At 44.1% G+C, this 19,306-nt stretch overlaps 1 protein-coding gene across 3 annotated transcripts in view; it reads right to left on the reverse strand.

Moving 5' to 3' along the window:
* The window catches only part of PRKAR1B (protein kinase cAMP-dependent type I regulatory subunit beta), a 162,107-nt gene that overhangs the window by 117,161 nt on the left and 25,640 nt on the right, over positions 1-19,306 (reverse strand). For all 3 annotated transcript variants that reach the window (XM_075899535.2, XM_075899534.2, XM_014580848.4), the window contains exons 3-4: positions 18,991-19,161; positions 13,585-13,676 (exon numbers count right to left, since the gene is read on the reverse strand). In XM_075899535.2, the coding sequence (XP_075755650.1) occupies positions 13,585-13,676; positions 18,991-19,161 (263 nt within the window). The remainder of the gene's footprint in view (positions 1-13,584; positions 13,677-18,990; positions 19,162-19,306) is intronic.

Raw genomic sequence — 19,306 nt, forward strand, 5'->3', positions numbered from 1 at the left:
TTTGAGCACTCTCACTATGCCTCAGTTTTAACATCTGTAAAAATGAGGATAATTAAACCTGCTTTGCCTATAGGAAATATACTAACTGTTGCAAAGCACTCTCAGATCCTCTGGAGGTCTGATTTGAGTTATAAATATCTCCCAGATTGATGATAGCACAGATTGGAAGCTCTTTGTTCTGAACTGGTACAGCACCTTGCACAAGGAGGCCTCATTCATGACTGAGACTCCTACATGCTGTATGATAATACTAATGAATAAATAATAAGAAGAATAAACCATGAGGACTCTTGTGGCACCTTAACCACTCTAGCCCACAAAAGCTTATGTCCAAATAAATCTGTTAGGGTATGTCTGCACTTGCACTCTCTTTCGAGAGAGGGATGCAAATGAAGACATTCGAAATTGCAAATGAAGCCGGGATTTAAATATCCCATGCTTTATTTGCATAATCGCGTTATGGTGCTATTTCGAAATACTGTAGAGCTATTTCGAAATAACAGACTCTGTTAAGACGCAGTTATTTCGAGAGGAAACCCTTCTCTCAAAATAACCCTTATTCCTCAAACAATGAGATTTTTAATTTCGAGAGAAGAATTTTCTCTCGAAATAACCGCATCTTAACAGCGTCTGTTATTTCTAAATAGCACCAGAACGCGATCATGCAAATGAAGCACGGGATATTTAAATCCCGGCTTCATTTGCAATTTCGAATGTCTTCATTTGCATCCTCTCTCGAAAGAGGGTGTAAGCGTAGACATACCCTTAGTCTTCAAGATGCCACAGGACTTCTCATTATTTTTGCTGAAACAGCCAACATGGCTACCCCACTTGAAAATAATAAGCACATTAACATTATAAGGGCCTGATCCCACAGCCCCTGAAGTCAGTGGCAAAACTCCACTGGCAAAACGGACTTGGACGGTGTAGGACCACGGCATAAAACAGCGATTGGCAATAGCCGGCCCATGGGCTGGGCGCAGGTCACCATGGTTAGCCCGTGGCGAGCTGCCGGCACTTTATTTACCTGCCTTTCTGCAGGTACGGCTGCTTGAAGCTCCTATTCTCTGCTGATCACTAACCTGCAGCCCAGGACACTGCTTCCCACAGCTCCCATTGGCCAGGAACAGTGACCCACAGCCAACGGGAGCGTCAAGCAGACATACCTGCAGAAGCGTGGGTAAATAAAGAGCCAGTGGCCTGCCAGTGGCTATCCCTGGTGAGCTGCATCCAGCTTATTGCCCACTCCTGTTCTAAAAGCAAAATGTGGAACATAATCAGAAACATTTAAGGGATTTTTCTCTTTTATAATAAGCTCCATCCCTAAGCCTAAGCTGCAGAATACCAAAACAACTCAGATCGCAGGCCATTTCTCATGTATAAATAAAGGGAAGGGGGTGATGAGGAAACAGCACCATGAAAAATCAGCCTGTTCCTCAACCACATCAGCTCAGACAAGATTCCCATTTATGCAATAGTGCTGGCAATATCATGAACACTGTAGGGCCACTTTTAATGAAGGTCTGCCTATGAGGATCAGGCTTATTGCTCCCCACTCTCGCTCCTCTGTAGTCAGGAGTTCTCTGAGGCTCTTTGCTTTATCTTTACATGTGAGGTATAATGTTACGAATATTGAAGAGAAGAGGTAAATTAAAATGAGATGTTACTGCCCAGATGGGTTCAGAGGACCTTCCAGCACATACTAATGTCTTTGCAAATCACTTGTAAGGAGATAAATGAACAACTAATACTATCCAGCCATGCAGTGCACACAGGAACCTGAGATTTGGGGGTAGGGAAGCTGAGCCCACAGCATATGCCTCTTGTAAGAGTGCTCAGCCCTGCACAGGCAGAGAGAACAGAAGCCTGGGTCTCTCCCAGCACCAAAAGGTACAAAATAATTAGAGTATGTTACAGCAGACGGGATCTGTCATAACTTGACTCACTGTTATATTGCAATTGTTATTAGTGAGGATACCATGGATGACCTTCCCACAGACCCCTGATCCAGCATGGCTCATACTGCAACTCTGCTATCCAGGGTCTGTGGGAAGATATGATACAGAGTCCAGGGGGCTAATTAGAGTTTCCCTTTGCCCCTCTGCAGATCATGGGCTACCACTTGGGCTCCCATTTACTTAGAGGGTAGGACACTCACCATCATACTAGAGGAAAAATCTTTCACACCACTGAAAAAATTACAAAAAGACTAATTACATTGAAATAATAATTGGAGAAAAGAACATAAGGATGGCCGTAGCAGGTCAGACCAAAGGTCCATCTAGCTCAATATCCTGCCTTCTGATAATGGCCAAAATGCTAGGTGCCCAAGAGAGAATGAATAGTGTTGCCAAGTGTTCGATTTTGAACCTGACAGTCCAGTATTTGAGCTTTCTGTTCAAGAAACAAATCGAGAAAATATAAATGAGAAAGTATAAATGTCCAGTATTTTCTAAATAAGATGTAATGTAGATTGTGATGTAATGCCAAGTGTGTCCGGTATTTTTGTTGAAACCATCTGGCAACCCTAAGAATGAACGGAACAGATAATCAAGTGATCCATCCCCTGTCACCCATTCCCAGCTTCTGACAAAAAGGGAGGGGACGGGCAGTAACATTAGACTTGGGGCAGTGTTGTATGCAGCTGCAATGGTGTAGCTTATAAATATTCTGTATATAAGAACAGTCAGTGTTCTATATGTACCTCACATCACTGAGTCAACCATAAGCTCTCTAGCCAATAAACAGCAACATTGTGAGGATTTACACACTTCTTCTTAGTAACAAATGTGGCTTTGATGTGCAGAAGGCAATAGAAGGAGATAGATTAACTAATTTTAAAGGCAGAAAGGACCATGATGATCCCCTAGAATTCTTGCATAACAAAGGTCACAATTTTTCACCAATTAACTCCTGCATCAAGCACAGTAACTAGAGTACATACTTTATTGCACCCAATATTGCCAACCCTAAGAATTCAAAAATCTTAAGTTAGGCCCTCAAAATCACAAGACTGGCTTAAAAATCGAAAGGTTTTTTTTTTAAGAGTAAATTTTAAACCCTTTTTGTTCAGTTCTGGTTTTCGAGCCTTTAGGGTGCAGTCAATTTATTTTGTCAAGTGTTTCCATGCAAGCATAAGGGATAGAAACTTAAATGGAAGCAGATATTCTCAGGTAATTACCTAACTCCAGGAGCTGGGGAAGACCAATCATAGCAAGATCTGTGATAAGGTTGTAAGAGCTGGCAACAGTGGCACTCACTGATTTGAAAACTTCAAGAGATGCCCAACATCCCTGCTTATATTGCTCCAATGGTTTATTAGCTGACATTGCTAAAAAAAAATCACCATTCTCCAATTTGCTTTTAGCCACTGGACCCGTTATGCCTTTCTCTATTAAATAAAAGAGACCTTTGGTACAAAATATCCTCTCCTTGCATTAGTACTTACAGACTGTGATCAAGCAATCACTTAGGCTATGTCTAGACTGCATTGGTTTTTCGGGATACCAGAGGTATCCCAGAAAAGCAACGTCGCATGCAAGGAACGCGTTCCGCCTTTTCGAAAAAAAATTCAAAAAAGCGGATACGCTCTTTCACCATCCCCATAAACCTCTTTTTTTCTGAAATTTGGCGCCATGTAGATTTTCAGAAAAGCCTCTTTCGAAAGTAAATCGGAAACAAATACACAATTTGTGTACCTCAAATTGCATTTCTTGTTCTGATTTAATGTTGCAGTGTAGACCTAGCCCTATTCTACTTGGATAAGCTAAGTATTTTGAGCTTTTACTAAGTGTTAATATTAGCTGCAAAAGAGAAGTTGGATAAATAGAAAAGTCAAATGTTCTAAATTGTATAAATTTTTTTAACTTACTAATGTTTTGGGGAGGAGAAAGCAAAAAGCAACTTAAAACTACATTTGAAAGAAAAAAAGTAGTAATCTGGTGGCGCTAAAGGGTTAAAGTATTCTGTTTCAGTCAGTCTGAATATATGAATTTAGCAGCTGACAGTGCATGGTGTGTCAGTCTCTTACAGCTGTTCCAGTTGATTCAAAGACCATCTTTGTTTCTTGAAATATTAGCAACTGTTACTTTTTTCCAAGGACAATGATAGACCAGCTGTTACCTCACAAGATGCAATGTAGTTCAGGTCATAATCTTTAGTAACCAACTTGTAAAACAAGAACTAAATCATTGTTTGGGTTTGTCAGATTTTTTCCCATTAGAACAGTCTTTGGAGCTTAAAGGTAAAATAATTTACACTCAGAATTTCCATTAAGGCATTGAAATCACAGAGAACTTCATCTGGTTTCTAAATTGGATCTTGTATTTCTAAAATAACATTTGAATTTAGAGTATTGTGGATTTGTTGTTGTTGCTGCTGGTTTGGGAGGGGATTGTCATTAAGCCAATTTTTAAAGAAATGATAAGATTATTAAGCAGACGTGCTATTTATATAAGCCTAAATGTCAAAATATATGACTGAGATTTTAAAAATAACTTAAGGGAGTTAAGTGTCCAAATCCCATTACATTTCAATCAATTTGAATGTCTAATTCTTTTAAGCTCTTTGGCAGTACCAGCCTGAACCAAAACTGACCAACTCTGAGAATTGAGTCTTCAACCCAGGCACAGGTAGAATTGCCACTTGAAGAAATCTGACCTATGAAGGACTGCAAAATGTTCCCAAATCAAGAAATATTACAGTAAGTGTAACTGAACAAGTTACATACATCCTTTCTAAAAACAAAAACACTGCTGTCAGCAGCTCTAGCTGAAATAAGCCATTGTATTTCAGCGCATAGAGACAAATTACCACTTCCAACAAGCTGTCATCTACTTTGAATGAGAAAAACAAATAGAAAATACTGGCACACTGAGAAGACTAGATATGGAGTAGACTCAACCTTTGTTTTTAATTTGTGTACTGTTTTACATCAAGTAATGCTTAAGTTTACAGAATTATTTCCAGTTACTTGCTCTGTAAAAAATAAAGCACTCAAAGGTGCTTTAATGTATACTGAAAGATTTAGAAAAGATTTTACAATGATCAATAAATTCAGCAGTAAACAGCTATTTATTATTTTTCTTTATTTTTTAATTACTTTGCATTTAAATACCGCTGCAATCATATATTATTTTACAGTAGCTGAGTTTAGAATGAAAATATTATTGTAAGTGTGCATGAATATTAACTGCCTAGTTGTACATTGTTTGAGTCTAATACTCTATAAAGTAACAAGATAAAGTAGTGCTCTACTTACACTCTGTTTATCTGAAATATCAGGCATGGGAGCATAGAATCATAGAATCATAGGACTGGAAGGGACCTCGAGAGGTCATCGAGTCCAGCCCCCCGCCCTCAAGGCAGGACCAAGCTCCGTCTACACCATCCCTGACAGATGTCTGTCTAACCTGTTCTTAAATATCTCCAGAGAGGGAGATTCCACCACCTCCCTTGGCAATTTATTCCAATATTTGACCACCCTGACAGTTAGGAATTTTTTCCTAATGTTCAATCTAAACCTCCCTTGCTGCACTTTAAGCCCATTACTCCTTGTCCTGTCCTCAGAAACCAAGAGGAACAAATTTTCTCCTTCCTCCTTGTGACACCCTTTTAGATATTTGAAAACCGCTATCATGTCCCCCCTTAATCTTCTTTTTTCCAGACTAAACAAGCCCAGTTCATGAAGCCTGGCTTCATAGGTCATGTTCTCTAGACCTTTAATCATTCTTGTCGCTCTTCTCTGTACCCTTTCCAATTTCTCCACATCTTTCTTGAAATGTGGTGCCCAGAACTGGACACAGTACTCCAGCTGAGGCCTAACTAGTGCAGAGTAGAGCAGCAGAATGACTTCACGAGTTTTGCTTACAACACACCTGTTGATACAACCTAGAATCATATTTGCTTTTTTTGCAACAGCATCACACTTTTGACTCATATTCAACTTGTGGTCCACTATGACCCCTAGATCCCTTTCCGCCATGCTCCTTCCTAGACAGTCGCTTCCCATATTGTATGTATGGAACTGATTGTTCCTTCCTAAGTGGAGCACTTTGCATTGCTCTTTATTAAACTTCATCCTGTTTACCTCTGACCATTTCTCTAACTTGCTAAGGTCATTTTGAATTATGTCCCTATCCTCCAAAGAAGTTGCAACCCCGCCCAGTTTGGTATCATCTGCAAACTTAATAAGCATACTGTCTATCCCAATATCTACATCATTGATGAAGATATTGAACAGTACGGGTCCCAAAACGGTACTTCCACAAGGAGTAACGGTAGTTCGAACTAGGAAGCCTAGTTCGAACTACCTAGTTCGTGCTGCGTGTAGCCGTGCAGCACGGGGTTCGAACGAGCGGGGATTTAAAAATGGTGGCGCCCCGCTTATGCAAATGAAGCCCGGGAAATTCAAATCCCGGGCTTCATTTGCAATTGCGGTATGCCTACATTACCCCACTAGTTCGAAATAGCGGGGTAGTGTAGACATACCCTAACAGAGTTTAAAGAGAAGCTAGATGAATTCATGGAGGTTAGGTCCATAAAAAGCTATTAGCCAGATGTTAGGAATGGTGTCCCTGGCCTCTGTTTGTGAGAGGCTGGAGATGGATGGCACGAGACAAATCGCTTTATCATTGTCTTCGGTCCACCCCCTCCGGGGCATTTGGTGGTGGCCACTGTCGGCAGACAGGCTACTGGACTAGATGGACCTTTGGTCTGACCCAGTATGGCCATTCTTATGTTCTTTTGACAAACCACTGGAGTAATAATTGATACAGATTTTGTAAAAGTTCTGCCAATAGAAAGACCAGTATTTGTAATGAAGATTATGAACTGCTGAACAAAACAGTGAAAGCAAAAATTAACTTATTGCAATTATTCACCGTGAAAATATTTCTCTTTAAAGACTGAGAATACCAACTGTCAGAGATTTTAGTTATGCTTAGAAGAGTCTGTCCTACAAAACCAAAAACCTGATATCCCAAAATCTTTGATTGGACAAAGACAGCAAAGTTGATATAATCTCCTGAAAGCAGAAAACTAACGTAGAGAATGCAGCCCTCCAGACAATTTTCTAATGAGAGACAATTGTGCTTGGGTTAACAAAATGGATATGCTTGAAAATAAAGTCAGTGTTCAATTTGTGTCTAATCTGTGAATGAAGAATTGAGAATTTCTTTTCCAAATGCCTGGGCAATTCCACCTCGTTCTGTTTCCATTTCTGCTGCCAAAGAGCTATGGTTTCCAAAATCCACAAACTTTTTCTAGTATAAGTATTCCTTGTTGGCAAAATCCTATTCAACAAGATGCTGAAGCACATGCCTAAAAGTAAGAATGTGAATAGTTCATCTGAAATCAATGACAAGACATAGGAACTACCCTGGTACTTAAATTAAACTCATGTTTAAGTATCATGCTTCAAGTACCTGGCTGAATCAGGGCCATGAACAGGACTCATCAAGCAGAAAGAGCATGAGACACTGGACTATATGGGAGCCAGTGTTGATATGTACTCAGAAAATACTCTTCAGCAATACTCAGAAGAAACAAAAGCTTTGTTAAGTTCACACAAGGCTTTTGAGAGATGATTTTGAATATTGCCTTTCTCTTTTATGGCAGATAACAGGTAGAATTCAAAAGCCAAGCTTTGTGTTCATGGGAAGAAGCCAACTTCCTTTCATTATCTAAAATGATCAATCTCCAAGAACAAAATCCTTCCCATTCATCAGAATAGTTCAATATTGGCCACTTTTAGTCGAGAATGTGTTACATCTGAATATGGGTATGTGAGGGGGTAAGCTCCGGTTCCGGAGCGGATTCACCTTGGCTCTGGGAACACACACCCTATTGGCCTGTCCCCCAAAGTTCAATGCCCCTCACTCAGGGGAAATTCGGCCCTTCGGCCTAGTCCATAAAGTCAAGCCTTTTTCCCAGTCCTGGAGGCTGGGCTGGGGGGGGGAGGCGGTTTGAGAGGGTAGGGGGACCTGGGCCCTCCCACTCCACCGGGTCCCAGCCCAGGGCCCTGTTGGCAGTGAAAGTGCCCACTGCCTGGTCGGCGGGGATGTCTGCCGGAACACGCTCGATCTCCCAGAGGTCCTTCCTCCGCCCTGGGCTGCTTCCTACCTCTTCCCTGACTGAGGCTACGTCCCAGGGCTGGTGGTTAGCGTCGCGGCTCCTAGGAGGCTGTGTCCGCAGGCCTAGTTTCTGAGGCAGCGGTGCTGGCAGGCCTGGCCTCTGGGATGGCTGGGGCAGCCCAGGATCTCTTCCCTGTGCTCCTGCCCCTTCGGCTACCTCCCTTGACTGCCTGCTTCCTCTGGCTTTTATCTCAGGCCTCACACTTGAGCACCCCCACCTTTTCCATTATTTTTAATGGGAAAATTGACCCCGCATAGCACGTTTTCGCTTAGCACGAATATTTTCAGAAACGCATCTATAGTGTTAAATGAGGACTTACTGTACAAATCAAAGTACAGGATTTGGGGAATGCATGTATTTATTTCTTCCACATTGCTATACTCTATGGACTGTCTCCCAGCATTCTTAGGACACAGGAAGAGCACACCCAGTACTACATGCCTTTATAGGATGCAGCTTGCTCCTCCTAGTTAGTAGTTCCTGTCTTCAAGCTAATATGCATGGGTCAGGGCTAGGGGATGCATATTGGATGCATTATTCATCAAACCCTGCACTTCCCAGAGCAAATGACCTGCAATTCTGGGAAGCAGTGTTGCCTATTGGATAAAGCCCTCAACGGGAGGTTGTAAGGCCTGGTTTCCATTCCTGGCTTTGCTACTGACCTGCTGTGTGACTTTTTACAAGTCGCTTCACCTCCCTAGGCTTCTCTTTCCCCTCCCTCTCTTTGATGTTCTTGCCTGATTACACTGTAATCTCTTTGGGGGCAGAGACTGTGTCTCACTGCGTGTTCATGTGGTATCTAGCACTATGGGGTCCACAGTCTTGGTTGGGCCTTCTAGGCACTACAGCAGTGATGGGCAACCAAGACTAGTGAGTGGGCCACAAGACTGAAATCCAGTGGTGGGCAACTAGAGGTCTGGGGGTTCCACCTATAGCCCGCGTATCCCATCTCTGCTCCCTTCCCCCACACTTCTCACACACTGGGGCACTAGAGCCCCACACTAACCTACTCTTCCCCCTCCCTCCCAGAACTTGAGGAGTGCTATGAATTGGCTGATTCGTGCCTGCGCCTTCCCCCACTCCATTCAGGCTCTGGGAGAGAGTGGGAGGAGTGGGGACAGGGCGTGAATCAGGTGATTCACAGCACTTCAAAAGTGCTGGGAGTAAAGGGGGGATTAGGGATGGGAAATAAATCAGGTGATTCGTGGTGCTTGGAAATTGCTGGGAGGGAGCGGGAGGAGTAGGTAAGTGCGGTGCTCCTGTGAGATGTGGGGGAAGGACGCAGAGATGCACAGGCTGCAGGTGGAACCCCAATGGACCACGGGCTACAGGTTGCCCACCACTGCACTGCAATGTTCTAAATAACAATTCTGCTTGGGATCTATCCCAATGGACTAGCAAGGGAGAGGAAGGCTCTTTGCACCACCCTGCTCACTGTATGTCTATAGAAAGGCCAGGCAGAATCTGCCCTGTATTTGTTTTTAACAAAGAGTAAAGTTAAAAATGCAATGAAACTACAGGCTGTGTAATTAAAACAACATAGCTGCAGTGTCCTGTTGCTTAAATACCATGTTCCCGAATGGTGCTGTATTAGGTTTCTTCCACATCTATGAAGCATTCCAGCTGGACTGCAACCAGTATTTTAATAAACTCTGATATTATGCAGTAGTGAATACAGTGTGCAGCCGTCATAATTCCTTTGAAATCCATTCATCAACAGAAATTTCAACAAATATTTTAAGATGGGAGGCACAAGACAACAACTAAAGATCATCTGCTAATGGTGGGAAAGAACCATCAGTTTAATCTCCATGTGTCTGTAGAACTCACTAATCTATTTCATTTAGCATTCACACAGAGAATGGTCTCGGCAAAGATTTAAGATGTTACTCAGGGAGGAGTTTTCATATTATTAAGACTTCATTATTCTTATAAAAAATATACTTCAGTACATTTGCTAGTTTGTTATGCAAAATTCTGATAAACAGTGAAAACTAGATAATACTTTATAATGAGCGTGTTAAGAACATAAGAATAGCCATAATGGGTCAGACCAAAGGTCCATCCCATCCCATTCCACCCCTTTCCCCAAGCTCCTGCCCCTGCCTCTTCTCCTCCCCTGACCATGCCCCATCTTTGCTCTTCCCCCTCCTTCTCAGAGCTTCCTGAACATCACAAATCAGCTGTTTGTGGCACTCCAGAAGCATTGGGAAGGCGGGGGAGGATTTAGTCAGCATGGCTAGCAGTGGGCGAGAGGCACGGGTGGTAGGAATAGAAGGAGGGAGCTTGGCGATGGTGGGTATCCCTGAGGATGCTCCAGCCCCAGAACACCCACAGAGTCAGCACCTATGAGTACAAATGTTTATGGTGTGTGGTTGTGTGTTTAATAGGCCAGATCACTGGTTAAGGATGAAGTGCATGTAGCAAAGCTGAGTATGTATGCATGCATGTGCACATGTGGCTTAAAACTGACCCTCCTTTTCCTCTGAGCCTGCTGTAGCTTCTACATTGGGGTGGTCCTCCTGTGCCAAGTGAGACCAGCAGCTCCCATCCTGCTCCCATTCCAGACAATGAAAAAGTCCTGAGTCACTTTTCAGCTTGTAGGCAGTTTAGGTAAGTGAGGACATTTCATCAAAAGCTCTGCTGGGAAGCCAGCCACTGTTTAGTACCAATAAAGCTGCATTTTATTTGTTGCTTATAGCCCTTTTCTATGTGCCATTATATTTCTTAGTGTACAGATCCCAATTACACATGGCACCATCTTTGGGGAAGGATGCTGTTATAGATTCTCCACAATGATGACAAGCATTATGCGATCTTAGGCCCCAGTTCAGCAAAGGACATGCCTAAATGTAAGCATGTGACTAGTCCCAAAGAAGTCAAAGTATACATGGGAAATAGGAAAATTTACATTGCACTCCCATGCTGCACTGGGGTCTCAAATCAAATGTCAGGATCTCCTCAGTAGAGCCCTGCATCTGAATCCACACAAATGAGCCATGGCGATCCACATCCACCTCCATGGATGCAGATCCCTGCGGATATAAAGCGGGTATCTGCAGATTTGCAGGGCTCTACTCCTCAGCTGTTGACTAACGAATATTCCACAGGACTCCTCGAACATTTAATCATGGAGCAGATAAAAATAAAGTTCTCTTGGAGAACTGGTTGTGACGCGAAGGAAGAGTGCAAGAGACCAACAGCTCTACTCCGAATTCATTTGCTTGTTTGTTTTGTGGATGATAAAAGTTACGTAGCATGCAATCTTTCAGGAGGGATAACAATGAAATAATGATCCAGCTGAAAAAGTATGATGGATAGGTTTGAGATTTCCATCCCTTTTGATGTGGATGGGGGCTTGTCATACTTGCTTTGGGGCTTGATAATGGAGTGGAGTCACAGCCCCATACAGGGGAATGGTGCATAACTAAGTGCTGCAGGGAAAAAACAAAGGGAGAATCTCTCCTGGAGCATCTGGCTGCAAAGGGGAATGTGCAAGCTGCAACATGCCTCTCTGCAGAGAGCCAGTTTAGTGGGCTGATGCAAAGGGGCAATGCCCCTCCCCCTTTTCTACTCTTCTAGGGGTAATTTGCTCCACAGAGAGAAAACAATCCCTGCAGTCTCCAGACTGCGCAAGGAGGTGAAATGCTTCCTGCACGCTTCCCCTTCCCTGTGTCCAGAGGAGCTAACAGCCTCTGCAGGCCCCTGGGAAAGATGGCATGGGGCAGCTCCACCCTCCCAGAAGGGATGGGGCTTTGGATAGAAGGAGCGGGACCAAGACAGCCAGCCCTCTGTACTGCCCAGAGAGTGATAGCCTCTCCCACCCTCAACCTAAGAACGGCATGGAGCGCAGCAGGTGGAGCTCTGGCGGCGATTTAAAGGGCCCGGGATTCCAGCTGCTGCTGCCGCCACAGTAGCAGCAGTGATGGCCAGGAGCCCCAGCCCCGTTGAATCATCAGGCACTGGGGAAACGGGATCCTTTTCTTCCTGCCATTGGTGGACCCACCTATGTCCACATGCTCATAATAGGACCAGAGGCACTACCCTAGCTTACCGAATTAAGTGTTATGTGGGAAATGGTATAAAAGGGTTGAATCATCATCTTGAGCCATGCCTGCCAACTTAGACCTGGGAAAGCAAAACCTTCTTTCCTTCATTTTTTTTCTTTCCTGAAATACTTTTAAAATATCCAGGTAGCCATAAATACTTTTCCAGTCTAAATGTCCCTGGTGGTGGTGAAAATACGCTTCAACTGCTTGCATATATTAATAGTCTTATACAGCACTGGGATGTACATATCTGGGAAAGTTAGAAGGTATTATATGGAAAGTTATCGCCCTCCTAACTACTCTGGAGAGCTGCACTCTAATGGAACCTCATGGTAATTAGACTGTTTAGCTCTCTTTGAGAATGTTAAGTTGATGTCTAGAATAAGTAAGAATCTGTAAACAAATGTGTGCTTAAGTCTGCGCATGTGAGTAGACTCACTGAAGGGCTATGTTGGTGTTGCTACCCATGCTGAAACCCCAGTGTAGACAAGATCTTACTTCCTGGCTGATAAACAATATGAATTAGAAAGAAACCCACTAAGGGGTTTCCTCTAAGCTGGACACTTGTGCAGCATTGCTAAGTAGAGATTTAAATGTCATCCAGCTGATCAGCAGAGTGCCCACTATTATGTTTTTTGTTTCTGCTGGTGGTGCTCATTCGTACATGTCTTGGTGCACATAACAAAAACGTATTCCACATATGGATGGAAAAGATTAGAGGCAACATAGCTAAGGGGCAAACCCTAGGAATCCCTGGAAGCAGAAGGTCTGTCCTGCGGGGAAGGGAGTGCCCATTAAATTCAAGAGAGCTGTGCACCCTCCACCCACATGCTCTATAACGGCTTCTCTGCCTGGGGAAGGTGAGGAAATGGCAGAGTGGAAAAGAGGATCCAGTTCTCCACTTTTTGGAAAAGCCTTATAAGGGGCTAAGGGACTTGGAGCCTGAAGGACCCTTCTGGGACAGGTTCACCAGCTGCTTTATGATTCTGCATTATACACACACACTCTGCCTTGTATACCTGGCCAGCACCAGCCCGTGGCTTCACTCCTTCCTATGCTCCCTGCAACCTCCTGGTTGTCATGTACTCTCAGGAGGTAGGAACAAGCAGACCCTGCACACCACTGCGTTCAGGCACTGCAATTCCAAATGGATCTTACGTGGGTCATGCAAAGGAGAGAAGTTCCACGGGCCAGCCCCTCCTTACTCACTCCCACTGAGGACCTGCATACGGTCTAGGTAGACTGGCCACAATCCAAATGCACCAGTACCTCATTGGAGAAGTTTTAAGTCCTGTAAAGCTTTCTAGGCTGCTGTATCATATGTGTCAAATTTTATGGAGGATTTGTCTTTAGTTCAAGTACTGTATGCCACTACTGAGATAATAAGAGCACCTCCGCATACCTTCTCTCGTTGTCATCAAGGTGAGCAAAGAGCACATTCTTGGAGATGGCTTTTGCCAGGGCAGTCATTGTTTTATAGTCCTTTGGAATAACCTGTGGGGGGGAAGAAACACAGAGTTACAGTTCTCGCTTTGTTTCTATATTGTTTCAAATTGCTAAGTCAGACTTAGAATTTAGTACAAAACCACCAAGAAAGCAATACATCCCAGTTTCAACAGCCTGGAGACAAGAATCAATGTTACTAATACAAGAATCAGAAGAGATATGTATCGGAGCCCCTCTTTGTCTTGCTTCCCTCCCCCTACAAAATATCCGTATACAGCAGAGACTGACAAGAGCTATGAAGACAACTTTCATATTTCATTTATTTTTTAAGAGATCGAGGAAAACACTTTCCACACAATTCCTCTCCCCAAAGCAACTTCAGAAGCAATTTACCTCTAAACACAAAGCACAAGAGACATTTCTCAGCCTTAGAAACTCAAACATGGGTCTTATTTATTTTTTATTGTGAAAAAAAAAGTATTTTATCAGTCCACTGTATCAAACCAGTGTATTAAGAGTATACTGGATGGTCTGGTAGTAACTGCATTAAAGGAAGCAGACACCAGAAGACTGGAGGCAATAGAGCTATTCAGAAGCAGTGGTGCAAAGAGTATCACGGGGCCCCTGGGCAAGGTGGAGAAGCCCCTGGGAGGGGTAAAGCCTCAGGCGGAAGGGGTGGGGCTGGTGCAAGGTAACACGTAGTGCCCTCACCTAGACAGCTCTCAGTGCTGCCCGGAGTGTGACACAAGGGGCTCTAGCAGCAATTTAAAGGCTTGGGGCTTCGGCCCCTACTGCAAGCAGTGGAAGCAGCCAGGAGCTTTTGTATCACTGGGTCCCGGGGCAATTGCCCCCGTCCCATCAGCTGTTTGGTGGCACAGCGCGGTAGTCTGGACGCTCCGTGGTTGACAAGGGCTTCCTTGTCAGAAGCACAGGGATTCCCTTTTTAAAGTGGCTATCTTCTCCACGGTACACCTCGGACTGCCTCATGGCACACCCGTGTGCCGTGGAAAACAGTTTAAGAAACGCTGGTATAGACAGACATTATCCTGATTTAGCAGCGAAAGGGTTAACACTCTGCCCTAGGAGCACCACAGACACTCTTGGGAGGGGGGAGTCTTCCACTGGCTCCTTGAGGGAGTACAGGGGAAAAAATAAGAGCAGATATGCTTCTCTACGGACCTTCCTCCGCTCAAATGGGCTGAGCCTCTGTTTATTTTACTTTAGAACCTCTTTGGCCCCACAGAGACTGTGAGTGAGGGTACATCTAGACTGTGGGGGTTTTCCAGGGAATGGGTTTGTTCTTCCCCCCTTTTTTTTTTTTTTTTTTTTGCGAAAGAGCAAATGCTCTCTTTCAGGGAGCCCTGTATACCTCATTCTACAAGGAATAAGGGATCCTCCAAAAGAGGAGGCTTTTCCGCCATTTGGCCCCATCTAGACGGGGCCAAATGGCGGAAAAGCCTCTTCCGGAAAAGCGATCGGAAAAAACTACACAAATTGTGGAGAGTAATTTGTGTAGCTTTTTCCAAAAAAGTCTACAGTGTAGACCTAGCCTCAGAGGCAGCCTAAAATGATGGATTTACTCTTCCTTTTGTTTTCCTGGTCAAACTGTGATGGGGAAAATCCCAAGAATGAGAGTGAGATCAAGCCTTGGGCTTGGGATTTTCTTTAACCTAAACCTCCTTAATCTGGTCAAGGGTTGTTTCTGGCCGTTCATGTCTTCCCTTGTTCACCTGGCAGAGAAGGAATCCTGATTAAGTCAGAGGGCCATAACGCCAACCCAGACAGAGTAAGGCTATTTCCAGTGGGAGGACTGATGCAGGACAACCCTCTTACAGTGTGAACAAAGAACAACCCCAGAATTATTTAAAGGAAAAGTGGCATTGTCTGTAATGGAGCACGAAGCCATACCATATGGTTTAGCCACTAGGTGGCACTATGTGTAAAATACCTTATTTAAATGAACCTCTGACATCCCTGTCAGAGTATTAAAGGATCTTACGATGAACACATCTAGTGTGCATAAGCAAGCTCTGCAGCCAGTCCATATATGGTACAGGAGAATGTGACAGTCACCTTGGTAAAGGCTCAAGGGCTGAATTCTATCTCCACAAACACAGCTCCTTCATTTCCTCAAGTCAAAGGCTTTGTCTACACTAAACACCCTTGTCAATCTAACCTATGCTGACGTCAACGTACTTACCATGGTGTCTTTTGTGTGGTAAAGTCAGCGGGAGCCGCTTTCCCACTGACTCCGGCTACTCTTCTCATCCTGGCAGAGTACCGGAGTCAACAGGAGAGTGCTCGGAGATCGATTTATTGCATCTAAGCAGACACAATAAATCAATTGCCAGTGGATTGATCCCTGTGTAGAGAAGACAAGCCCTAAGGCACAGAGAAGTCAATAGAAACACATGTACTTATCAGAGGGCAACATTTCACCTTCACTTGAATAGAGACTCGGAATTCCTAATTTCACACAAAGAAGAGTTAGGCACAACATAGCACACAATGAGTACGTCTACACTTCACGCTTATTTTGAAATAAGCTATTCTGAAACAGCTTATTTCGAAATAGCATGTCTACACTGCAGGGAAGACCCAAAATTAGTCCAAAGCAGGCTTCCCTAATGTGGACATGCTATCTTGCCTCAGGTGCCAGACTGTGCAGGGGCGCCACTAGGGTTACCAGGTAGACCCCCCCAAAATACTGGACACACTTGATCGTGGGCAGGGAAGAGGGACCGGCCGGGAGGGGGGTGGGGCTGGCCGGGAAGAAGGGGGGCAGGAGGCGGGGCTGGTGGGGGGGAGCTCGATGGGAGATGGGGGGGCCGGAGAAAGGGGGCGGGAAGCAGAGCAGGCGGGGGGGTGCAGCTACTGGCTGCTGCCGGAGTCCAACAGGCTGCACCCCTGGCATTCACTCCATCTAGTTGCTAGTAGAAGCTGGGCGGGGGGAGTGGCTGGGAGCATGCAACCAAAGGCTCCCAGCTGGGAGGCGGGGCCGCGATTGGCGCTGAGAGCCTCTGGTTGTGTGCAGAAGCCACTGTCCCCGCCCCGCCCGGCTTTTGCATGCGACCACAGGGCTCCCAGCGCCAATCGCAGCCCCGCCTCCCAGTCGCTCCCCCGCCCCTGCCAGGCTTCCGTCCGGCACCCAGCCGGACAGTGCATGTATCCAGTATTTTCTGGAATTTTCTACCGGACAGAGGGTGCAAATACCAGACTGTCCGGTAGAAAACCGGACACCTGGCAACCGTAGGCACCACTAGGACCCAGAGTGTAGAAAATTGTGTCTGCTGCTGGTGCATATGTGCATATGTCCATATGGGGGCGTCATTTGAGCTCCCCACCTCAGGTGCCAAAATGTTGTGGGCTGGCCCTGTTTTTTTTAAAGTTTCTAAAGTGGATATTAACAACTACAGAGAGAAAATACTAAGTAGCTGAAAGTCCCTTTTAAAATAACATGTAAATGCTTTTTAAAGTGTCATGCATTAACAGTTTAACTAGAGCATTTTTTAAAATGTACTGGGTAGCTGCCAGCATTATTTGGCTTAAATGCTAGGAGAGTATTCTTCTCTAATTGGCTCTCTCAGGTGTCTGTTTCTTGTGAGGGAAGACCCAATAGCAATCACCGAGCTCATAATGCATGCATGATCATGGACAGAAAAAATATCCTACCCAAAAGCAATGGTTGACAAAATGTGTTCCTATAGACATGGCCTGAAATACACAACGCTTCTACAAAGAAAAGTTTAATATGTTATGAATCTCTGCTGCAAAATTACAAATACCTGAAGATGAATGCGAGAAGTCTAATCAGATAATGAAAGAGCTCATGTAATAAGGCTAAAAATAAATCCATGCCAGTGATGTAGGAGTTGACCTACATGCTCTAAAATAATACATACACCTTCAAATGATGAGGCTGGGAACTTAAATTCATAACGCTGCTGGACACTAAAAGCCATGGACTTAACAGCAACACACGTTGTGCGGCCCATTCCAACAATTTGTAAGGCACTCTGCTGTCTACCACACCTCTTTTGCCATAGGACTGCAAAGTGTTTAAGTGTCCACTTCATTTTAAGTGGTCTCCTATAACATGTGCAAATTCCTTACGCTTAACAATCTGTCCTGACTTATATTTAGCTGTACCACGATAGCTACCTTTTCCAGACTCGAGAAAGCGTTCTGTGAAGCTTGAAAGCTTATCTGCTCCACCAATAGAACTTGGTCCAGTAAACATATTACCTCATCCACCTTGTCTCTGTTGAAACAATCTTAAAATTTCTGAAGGAAATACCGCTGGAGGCAGATAACTTCTAATAGCGCATGTTGGGATACACCCTCAGTTTAAAGCATTAGGGAAAGTTCACATGAGTTAAATTCTGCCCAATGGGAGTTTTGCTTAGTTACAGATCTGAGAACTTGGCCCACCATATCTGTCTAGGTTAAGCACTATTTATACCCTCAGGTGATTCCACTGGGAATTTCCTGAACAAACTGACCCAAACAAGAGCAATGGCATGCTAAATTGTATCTGCCTTGCAGCCTTTTCATGAAAGCTCTGCAGAGCACTGATCCTGTCTTAGATTAGCCTGTAAATAGCCATGCACATCTTATGGCACACTGAAATAATGGCTGGAGGAAAATTTAAGATTATGATGGCTCTTTGGGGTACTATGTGTGGCTCTCCAGACATTTTGTTTACCAGTGCTCAACCACAGGGTTGACAGACATCACTGGTTTCTGTCCATGTTGTTTTTTCCTACCAGTATTACTAAACGCATGTAAAGCAAAGGCAAGTGAAGTGAGGTGCGTGCTGCTTGCTCACAACATTGACCATGAGAGAAGTTCACTCCCACTGCATCCAATCAACACACTGCTATCGTTCTATCGGTACACACTGCAAATTGCAAGGACACAAGTGCCGTTAGCAAAAGCACCCTATCCCAGGAGAGTGTCTTGGTTATGACAGTTTTGCAGCCTACTGAAATGAATGAGGGCCACTCACACGGTCCACTCACTAGCCTAGGTTGCCCATCTCTGGGCTAAAACCTAAGTCTGTTAATGGCAAGATGAGCAAAAGTCCTGCTCTTAGGAGTACCTGCCAAAGATTAAACACAATTAATAGTATAAAAATACATTGATTTGATTGAAAGAGCTCTGTGAAGTAGAGTCCAGGGCTTCCACAAACTGTAACCTTCTAGTTCTTGCTTTGTTTATTCTTAATTTGTGCTTGGCATTTCTTTGGAGGCAGTGGCAATATAAAATGACCCATTGCAAATTGTGTATTACAGAGTAAAATACCAACAGATCATCGGATTGTAACATACACTTCAGCATCAAATTGTTGCTAACAAGTTACCTTTCTAACATAAGAAACCGCATCTTCCTCAGTGTACACCTCAGCACTGACACCTCCCCTTCTGCGTCGAGCTTTCACCACCGGGTTTGGAGGAGGAGGAGAAATCTCATCATCATGAGAATCCGACTGGGAATTAGATTTCTGCCGAGCCAATATTTGTTTGCATTCTTCCTGTAAGTGAAAAAACAAAGAGATGCAATTTCGCCTCGTAGCTATGTAGCCGCCTCTCTAAACAGAACTTGATATACTTCTCTTTGGTAACTCACAGCAATGTATTCATTTCTACTGTGATGGGATATTTCATATTCTTTATGGA

The sequence above is a fragment of the Pelodiscus sinensis genome, chromosome 15 (genome assembly GCF_052426305.1).
Source record: "Pelodiscus sinensis isolate ZL-2025 chromosome 15, ASM5242630v1, whole genome shotgun sequence".
Lineage (NCBI taxonomy): Eukaryota > Metazoa > Chordata > Testudines > Trionychidae > Pelodiscus > Pelodiscus sinensis.